At 51.1% G+C, this 10,000-nt stretch overlaps 1 protein-coding gene across 8 annotated transcripts in view; it reads right to left on the bottom strand.

Moving 5' to 3' along the window:
* Positions 1–10,000, bottom strand: part of LOC143517374 (von Willebrand factor D and EGF domain-containing protein) — a 95,582-nt gene that overhangs the window by 47,610 nt on the left and 37,972 nt on the right. For all 8 annotated transcript variants that reach the window (XR_013131977.1, XR_013131960.1, XR_013131945.1 and 5 more), the window contains exon 14: positions 13–174. Coding sequence is in view for 2 of the 8 variants with exons in the window: in XM_077010020.1 (XP_076866135.1) it covers positions 13–174 (162 nt within the window). In the remaining 6 variants the exon portion in view is untranslated. The remainder of the gene's footprint in view (positions 1–12; positions 175–10,000) is intronic.

The following is a 10,000-nucleotide window of genomic DNA, read 5'->3' on the forward strand; positions in this document are numbered from 1 at the left end:
CTAAACACGTACTTTTATCTCCCATCGTGAATAAGGCCGCTCCCCGGGCGGGGAGTCCACGGCGTCAGAGGCTGTGTCTCCGGGTCGTGGAACGTCACAGTCAACGGCTTTGGGGCTGAGGAAGGAGGCCCTGGACCGCTGCTCCTCTGTGCTGATCCACACCTCCTTTACACGCTAGGAGGCCAAAACACAGGACAAGAGCTTTGCACGTGTGAACAGAATGAAAAGTGGAGTTTATGAAACTTTCAGCAGAGTTCCTACTCGGTTTTCGTAGCAATAAGCCACCACTTTTTCTCTGAGGGAAAAAGGTCAGTTGTGTAAAAGGTCAGTTGTGTAAAAGGTCAGTTGTGTAAAAGGTCAGTTATATAGGCTGAGTAGGTGTAAAACTAATTTGTTCCTAAAGAATATTATGGGATGAAGTGCTGATTATTTCACCCTATGTTCAATATAATACTCTTTGTACCTCATCTTAGTATTCTGTATCATCTATAATTCTCTGTTTGTCAAATGTAATGTAAAAGTCATTTTGTATTAGATGTCTTCCTTGAGAAATACAAAATAATTTTTTTTTTATCAGAGAAATTGTATGTCCTTAGAACACTTTAGTGTTATTGTTAACATATGGAAGAACTGAGGTTGATGTCTTGTTAAAATTTAATGACTTGTTAATTGGAGCCTGAATGTGAAGAGACTACATATTTTTTCCATGGATATGAATTCCTTTTGCAGATGTATTCACAGGACACTTGTGTAATATTAATCGTAAAGAGCAAATTAAGGATGAGGGTATTCATGCATTCTTAATGAGGAATGCTACATCTGAGTCTAAACCTCAGCCTTCAAAATGCAGAGAATTTAATGAACATCACACCGTCATCCTCCGCTGGCCTACAGTGTACAGCAAGAGCATGTTGGTGGGGGGGCAGCAGTCATCCGGAGTGACTCTGTGGGTGAACCCAGGAGGGTTGTCTCACGGGTCTATAAGATTCAGCATTAGATGGGCTGAACAGTTAGAAAACACAAACATCACTAAGACTGAGAAAGAGTGGGAAGAGACTGAGAGAGAACAAGAGAGACTGTGAGAGCCAGGGAGACAATAAGAAAAACTGAGAGTTTAGGAGAGACAGAGACTGTGACAGAATAGGAGAGACAGAGAGAGACTGGGAGAGACTTAGGGAGACCAAGAGACACAGAGAGAGACCAAGGGAATAGGAGAGACTAAGTGAGACTGGTAGGGAATATGATAGACCAAGAGAGACAGATTGTGAGAGAGTGGGAGAGACAGAGAGACCAAGAGAGACCCAGATGAGACTGGGAGATAATAGGAAAGACCAAGAAAGACTAGAAGACTAGACTGAGGGGGACAGAGAAACTGGGAGAAAAAACAAATAAATAGGAGAATCTATGAGAGCATGGGAGAGAATATGAGACAACCCTGGGAGACAATAGAACAGGCCAAGAGAGACAGAGAGATAAGGAGAGACAGAGGGAGTCTAAGAGACACAGAGAGAGGCAGAGGGAATAGCAGAGACTCTACAAAACACTGAGAGAGACAGAGAGACCTGGGAGAGACTGGGGGAGAACAGGAGAGACTGGGAGAGAACAGGAGAGACTGGGGGAGAACAGGAGAGACTGGGGGACAACGGGAGAGACTGGGGGAGAACGGGAGAGACTGGGAGAGAACAGGAGAGACTGGGAGAGAACAGGAGAGACTGGGAGAGAACAGGAGAGACTGGGAGAGAACGGGAGAGACTGGGGGAGAACAGGAGAGACTGGGGGAGAACAGGAGAGACTGGGAGAGAACGGGAGAGACTGGGGGAGAACAGGAGAGACTGGGGGAGAACAGGAGAGACTGGGAGAGAACAGGAGAGACTGGGAGAGAACGGGAGAGACTGGGAGAGAACTAATTGAATCTGGATCTATTGTTCATCTTTTCCATCCGCTCTATGAAGACAAGAGGGCGTGGAGTGTGCACAAAGGAGAGGTCATGTGTTTGAGGGTGAGGGGATCAGCCGCTACTGGTGGGACTGAGTGATTCATGCCTTTTCCTTTCAGAAGTTGATGTTTATGTATTTTGCCATAAAATAGCATTTCTAAGCTTTTCTAAAAAAAAAAGTTGTCAGCTTGTTGTATAATTTATTCTTTAAAATTGTACATATACAGTCATATTATTAATGTATTAATGTGTTCCGCTTTTTAAAAAAGGGGACCGGAGAGTGTGCCCCAATTATCGGGGTATCACACTTCTTAGCCTTCCTGGTAAGGTCTACTCTAGGGTACTGGAAAGGAGAGTCCGGCCGATAGTCGAACCTCGGATCCAAGAGGAACAATGTGGTTTTCGTACTGGCCGTGGAACACTGGACCAGCTTTATACCATTCATAGGGTGCTCGAGGGTTCATGGGAGTATGCCCAACCAGTCCACATGTGTTTTGTGGATCTGGAGAAGGCATTCGATCGTGTTCCTCGTGGTATTCTGTGGGGGGTGCTCCAGGAGTATGGAATCAGGGGTCCTCTACTAAGGGCTGTCCGGTCTCTGTATGATCGGAGCAGGAGTTTGGTTCGCATGGCCGGCAGTAAGTCGGACCTTTTTCCGGTGCGTGTTGGACTCCATCAGGGCTGCCCATTGTCACCGGTCCTGTTCATAATTTTTATGGACAGGATCTCAAGGCGCAGCCAAGGGCCGGAGGGAGTCCTGTTTGGAGACCACAGGATCTCATCTCTGCTATTTGCAGATGATGTTCTGTTGGCATCTTCAGGCCAGGACCTTCAGCGTGCATTGGGGCGGTTTGCAGCCGAGTGTGACGCAGCTGGGATGAGAATCAGCACCTCTAAGTCCGTGGCCATGGTTCTCGACCGGAAAAGGGTAGCTTGCTCCCTTCAGGTGGGTGGAGAAGTCCTGCCTCAAGTGGAGGAGTTTAAGTATCTCGGGATCTTGTTCACGAGTGAGGGAAGAATGGAGCGTGAGATCGACAGACAGATTGGTGCAGCTTCCGCAGTAATGCGGTCGCTGTACTGGTCCGTTGTGGTGAAGAAGGAGCTGAGCCAAAAGGCGAAGCTCTCGATTTACCGGTCGATTTACGTTCCTACTCTCACCTATGGTCATGAGCTTTGGGTAATGACCGAAAGAACTAGATCGCGGATACAAGCGGCCGAAATGAGTTCCCTCCGCAGAGTGGCTGGGCGCACCCTTAGAGATAGGGTGAGAAGCGCGGTCACTCGGGAGGAGCTCGGAGTAGAACCGCTGCTCCTCCACATCGAGAGGAGTCAGTTGAGGTGGCTTGGGCACCTGTTTCGGATGCCCCCTGGGCGCCTTCCTAGGGAGGTGTTCCAGGCATGTCCCCCGGGGCCCCGAGGAAGACCCAGGACACGTTGGCGAGACTATGTCTCTCGACTGGCCTGGAAGCGTCTCGGTGTTCCACCCGAGGAGCTGGCTGAGGTGTCTGGGGAGAGGGAGGTTTGGGTTTCCCTGCTCAAACTGCTACCTCCGCGACCCGGCTCCGGATAAGCGGTAGATAATGGATGGATGGATGGATGGATATATTATATTATTATTGTTACATACAGTTGCATTACAGTTACAGCATGTGTAATTGTGTAATATTCTATGTTCTTAGGGAGTTTTTCCTTTCCACTGTCACCCTTGGCTTGGACTCGGACGCTTGAAAAGCTACTTTGTGGCAACAACTGTTGTAAAAAGCACTTCATGAATAAAATTTGATTGATTGATTGATAATGATTGTATATATCATTATTAGTAATCATTAGCACAGTCAGTTATTGAATATAGTTGAATACAATTTATGCTCTAAATGCTATTATACGCTCTTATAGGATAACCTCAAAAACTATGACGCTAACAGTTTACATTTATCCAGAGAAACACAGGACAGAGGAAAGTGCAAACTGGAAATGTTGTGCTGATCTATACTGCATTATTTTAACCAGCACTTGTATCTTTCAGTACTGTTCACTACAGCTTCTCCCTGAAATCTGAAGGATCAGACCTGATTCAGACCTTGCGACTGGAGAGGTCAATAAAGCACACTAATCTCACTGCTGTCGTCATGGCAGCCTGAGAAGTGTTACAACATGGGTTAATATGCTGGAAGTAGCCATGTTAACGATGCAACTTTGGACATAAAGACAAACCATAGTTGACATCCTGGTCTTGTTGAAGGGCTTGAACACCTTCAGCACCAACACAATGCTCCACTGGTATTCGAGTGCCCAACTTGTATGCTATAGATGCAAATCTAGGCCTTTATTTTGTAATATACTGTACATATTCACATTTATAACATGTAGATTGGCACAGGGACAGCCAATGTACAGCACCTGAAGGGTTATGGGCTTGTTCAAGAATCCACCAGGAGGAACATGGCAGAGCTGGAATACAAACCCACAACGTTCCTCTCGGTTCCCCAACAGTCACCAGGTTACCACTACAGACTCCTGCACCTCTGGACATTTTATGTGTTGTACGCTCTGATGCTCTCCTGATCACAACAGTGGTAAACGTAATTAGCGTAGCACTCCTGTCAGCTCCAGCCTCTGTGGTCCTTCCTCTCTGACCTCTCTCATCAACTAGACGCTTCCACCCACACAACTGCTGATTGCTGGTTGTTTGTGTTGTTGTGGTCTCTGGCTTGCCTGCTTGATTGTGTAATCTCTAGAGACTGCTGTAGCATGAAACCCCCTGGAGATCCACAGTGTCTCAAATACTCAAGAACTGCCAATCAGAACCCCTCCCCCCCTCTCCCCCCCAACCTTTGATCCCCCTGACTCATAATCGCATGATTTTATGCATTATTCTGCTGTTTCACAATTGGATAATTGAATAACTACATGAGTAATATGTGTAAATTAACATCAAATTCAAACATATTTAAGTTCAGATTGAAACATTTTGTCCATTTGTTATTTTCCTACCCATCCACCCCTGCGTCAGTTATCCACCCCTGTGTCAGTCATCTACCCTGCGTCAGTCATCTACCCCTGCCTCAGTCATCTACCCCTGCGTCAGTCATCTACCCGTGTCAGTCATCTACCCCTACGTCAGTCATCCACCCTGCGTCAGTCATCCACCCCTGCGTCAGTCATCTACCCCTACGTCAGTCATCCACCCTGCGTCAGTCATCCACCCCTGCGTTAGTCATCTACCCCTGCGTCAGTCATCTACCCCTGCGTCAGTCATCCACCCTGCGTCAGTCATCTACCCCTGCGTCAGTCATCTACCCCTGCCTCAGTCATCTACCCCTGCGTCAGTCATCCACCCTGCGTCAGTCATCTACCCCTGCGTCAGTCATCTACCCCTGCCTCAGTCATCCACCCCTGCATCAGTCATCCAGCCCTGCGTCAGTCATCTACCCTGTGTCAGTCATCTACCCCTGCGTCAGTCATCTACCCTGTGTCAGTCATCTACCCCTACGTCAGTCATCCACCCTGCGTCAGTCATCCACCCCTGCGTCAGTCATCCACCCCTGCGTCAGTCATCTACCCCTACGTCAGTCATCCACCCTGCGTCAGTCATCCACCCCTGCGTCAGTCATCTACCCCTGCGTCATTCATCCACCCCTGCGTCAGTCATCTACCCCTACGTCAGTCATCCACCCTGCGTCAGTCATCCACCCCTGCGTCAGTCATCCACCCCTGCGTCAGTCATCTACCCCTGCGTCAGTCATCCAGCCCTGCGTCAGTCATCTACCCTTGCGTCAGTCATCCACCCCTGCGTCAGTCATCTACCCCTGCCTCAGTCATCCAGCCCTGCGTCAGTCATCTACCCCTGCCTCAGTCATCTACCCCTGCCTCAGTCATCTACACCTGCGTCATTCATCTACCCCTGCCTCAGTCATCTACCCCTGCCTCAGTCATCTACCCCTGCATCAGTCATCTACCCCTGCGTCAGTCATCCACCCCTGCGTCAGTCATCCACCCCTGCCTCAGTCATCTACCCCTGTGTCATTCATCCACCCCTGGGTCAGTAATCCACCCTACGACAGTCATCCACCCCTGCGTCAGTCATCCACCCCTGCGTCAGTCATCTACCCCTGCGTCAGTCATCCACCCCTGCGTCAGTCATCCAGCCCTGCGTCAGTCATCTACCCTGTGTCAGTCATCTACCCCTACGTCAGTCATCCACCCTGCGTCAGTCATCCACCCCTGCGTCAGTCATCCACCCTGCGTCAGTCATCTACCCTGTGTCAGTCATCTACCCCTGCGTCAGTCATCTACCCTGTGTCAGTCATCCACCCCTACGTCAGTCATCCACCCTGCGTCAGTCATCCACCCCTGCGTCAGTCATCCACCCCTGCGTCAGTCATCTACCCCTGCCTCAGTCATCCAGCCCTGCGTCAGTCATCTACCCCTGCCTCAGTCATCCAGCCCTGCGTCAGTCATCCACCCTGCGTCAGTCATCTACCCTGTGTCAGTCATCTACCCCTGCGTCAGTCATCTACCCTGTGTCAGTCATCCACCCCTACGTCAGTCATCCACCCTGCGTCAGTCATCCACCCCTGCGTCAGTCATCCACCCCTGCGTCAGTCATCTACCCCTGCCTCAGTCATCCAGCCCTGCGTCAGTCATCTACCCCTGCCTCAGTCATCCAGCCCTGCGTCAGTCATCTACCCCTGCCTCAGGCATCTACCCCTGCCTCAGTCATCTACACCTGCGTCATTCATCTACCCCTGCCTCAGTCATCTACCCCTGCCTCAGTCATCTACCCCTGCATCAGTCATCTACCCCTGCGTCAGTCATCCACCCCTGCGTCAGTCATCCACCCCTGCCTCAGTCATCTACCCCTGTGTCATTCATCCACCCCTGGGTCAGTAATCCACCCTACGACAGTCATCCACCCCTGCGTCAGTCATCCACCCCTGCGTCAGTCATCTACCCCTGCGTCAGTCATCCACCCCTGCGTCAGTCATCCAGCCCTGCGTCAGTCATCTACCCTGTGTCAGTCATCTACCCCTACGTCAGTCATCCACCCTGCGTCAGTCATCCACCCCTGCGTCAGTCATCCACCCTGCGTCAGTCATCTACCCTGTGTCAGTCATCTACCCCTGCGTCAGTCATCTACCCTGTGTCAGTCATCCACCCCTACGTCAGTCATCCACCCTGCGTCAGTCATCCACCCCTGCGTCAGTCATCCACCCCTGCGTCAGTCATCTACCCCTGCCTCAGTCATCCAGCCCTGCGTCAGTCATCCACCCCTGCGTCAGTCATCTACCCCTGCGTCATTCATCCACCCCTGCGTCATTCATCTACCCCTGCCTCAGTCATCTACCCCTGCCTCAGTCATCTACCCCTGCATCAGTCATCTACCCCTGCGTCAGTCATCCACTCCTGCGTCAGTCATCCACCCCTGCCTCAGTCATCTACCCCTGTGTCATTCATCCACCCCTGGGTCAGTAATCCACCCTACGACAGTCATCCACCCCTGCGTCAGTCATCCACCCCTGCGTCAGTCATCTACCCCTGCGTCAGTCATCCACCCCTGCATCAGTCATCCAGCCCTGCGTCAGTCATCTACCCTGCGTCAGTCATCTACCCTGTGTCAGTCATCTACCCCTACGTCAGTCATCCACCCTGCGTCAGTCATCTACCCCTGCGTCAGTCATCCACCCCTGCGTCAGTCATCTACCCCTGCGTCAGTCATCCACCCTGCGTCAGTCATCTACCCCTGCGTCAGTCATCTACCCCTGCGTCAGTCATCCACCCCTGCGTCAGTCATCCACCCCTGCCTCAGTCATCTACCCCTGTGTCATTCATCCACCCCTGGGTCAGTAATCCACCCTACGACAGTCATCCACCCCTGCGTCAGTCATCTACCCCTGCGTCAGTCATCCACCCCTGAGTCAGTCATCTACCCCTGCCTCAGTCATCTACACCTGCGTCATTCATCTACCCCTGCCTCAGTCATCTACCCCTGCCTCAGTCATCTACCCCTGCATCAGTCATCTACCCCTGCGTCAGTCATCCACCCCTGCGTCAGTCATCCACCCCTGCCTCAGTCATCTACCCCTGTGTCATTCATCCACCCCTGGGTCAGTAATCCACCCTACGACAGTCATCCACCCCTGCGTCAGTCATCCACCCCTGCGTCAGTCATCTACCCCTGCGTCAGTCATCCAGCCCTGCATCAGTCATCCAGCCCTGCGTCAGTCATCCAGCCCTGCGTCAGTCATCTACCCTGCGTCAGTCATCTACCCTGTGTCAGTCATCTACCCCTACGTCAGTCATCCACCCTGCGTCAGTCATCCACCCCTGCGTCAGTCATCCACCCCTGCGTCAGTCATCTACCCCTACGTCAGTCATCCACCCTGCGTCAGTCATCTACCCTGTGTCAGTCATCTACCCCTGCGTCAGTCATCTACCCTGTGTCAGTCATCCACCCCTACGTCAGTCATCCACCCTGCGTCAGTCATCCACCCCTGCGTCAGTCATCCACCCCTGCGTCAGTCATCTACCCCTACGTCAGTCATCCACCCTGCGTCAGTCATCCACCCCTGCGTCAGTCATCTACCCCTGCGTCATTCATCCACCCCTGCGTCAGTCATCTACCCCTACGTCAGTCATCCACCCTGCGTCAGTCATCTACCCCTGCGTCAGTCATCCACCCCTGCGTCAGTCATCTACCCCTGCGTCAGTCATCCAGCCCTGCGTCAGTCATCTACCCCTGCGTCAGTCATCCACCCCTGCGTTAGTCATCTACCCCTGCCTCAGTCATCTACCCCTGCCTCAGTCATCTACCCCTGCCTCAGTCATCTACACCTGCGTCATTCATCTACCCCTGCCTCAGTCATCTACTCCTGCCTCAGTCATCTACCCCTGCATCAGTCATCTACCCCTGTGTCATTCATCCACCCCTGGGTCAGTAATCCACCCTACGACAGTCATCCACCCCTGCGTCAGTCATCCACCCCTGCGTCAGTCATCTACCCCTGCGTCAGTCATCCACCCCTGCATCAGTCATCCAGCCCTGCGTCAGTCATCTACCCTGCGTCAGTCATCTACCCTGTGTCAGTCATCTACCCCTACGTCAGTCATCTACCCCTACGTCAGTCATCCACCCTGCGTCAGTCATCTACCCCTGCGTCAGTCATCCACCCCTGCGTCAGTCATCTACCCCTGCGTCAGTCATCCACCCTGCGTCAGTCATCTACCCTTGCCTCAGTCATCTACCCCTGCGTCAGTCATCCACCCCTGCGTCAGTCATCCACCCCTGCCTCAGTCATCTACCCCTGTGTCATTCATCCACCCCTGGGTCAGTAATCCACCCTACGACAGTCATCCACCCCTGCGTCAGTCATCTACCCCTGCGTCAGTCATCTACCCCTGCGTCAGTCATCCACCCCTGAGTCAGTCATCTACCCCTGCGTCAGTCATCTACCCCTGCGTCAGTCATCCACCCCTGCGTCAGTCATCCACCCCTGAGTCAGTCATCTACCCCTGCCTCAGTCATCTACACCTGCGTCATTCATCTACCCCTGCCTCAGTCATCTACCCCTGCGTCAGTCATCTACCCTGTGTCAGTCATCTACCCTGCGTCAGTCATCTACCCCTGCGTCAGTAGCTGCACTCCCTGCTTCTCTGTTTTCACCTTTTATTTTTTTGACATTTTACATGTTGAATCTGAACTTTTTAAGCACTTTTTAAGCACAAAATTTTGTTTATTTAGATCCTTCATTTTAACATCTACTAAAATAATGCTTTTTAAATGTTTAAAAAATTATTTTAAAAATGTTTTTTAGTAATATATTTTCCATTTGAATGAGTGGTTTAATCTGTGTAATCACCTTTTAAACAAAACCCTTCCTGGTGGAGCTCAGGAGGTTTAAGCTTGAGGTTTATTTCTTTCATGTTAGCACTTTGTGCTGCATAAATAAATTCACCTCACCAGAGAAACTGCTCCAATGTTGCTTGGAAACATTTTCTGATTCTCAGGAAACAATGGGTGATTATTATATGTATATATCTCTATATGTATATTCATAGCATTCG

This window comes from Brachyhypopomus gauderio, chromosome 1, assembly GCF_052324685.1.
Source record: "Brachyhypopomus gauderio isolate BG-103 chromosome 1, BGAUD_0.2, whole genome shotgun sequence".
Taxonomy (NCBI): Eukaryota; Metazoa; Chordata; class Actinopteri; order Gymnotiformes; family Hypopomidae; genus Brachyhypopomus; species Brachyhypopomus gauderio.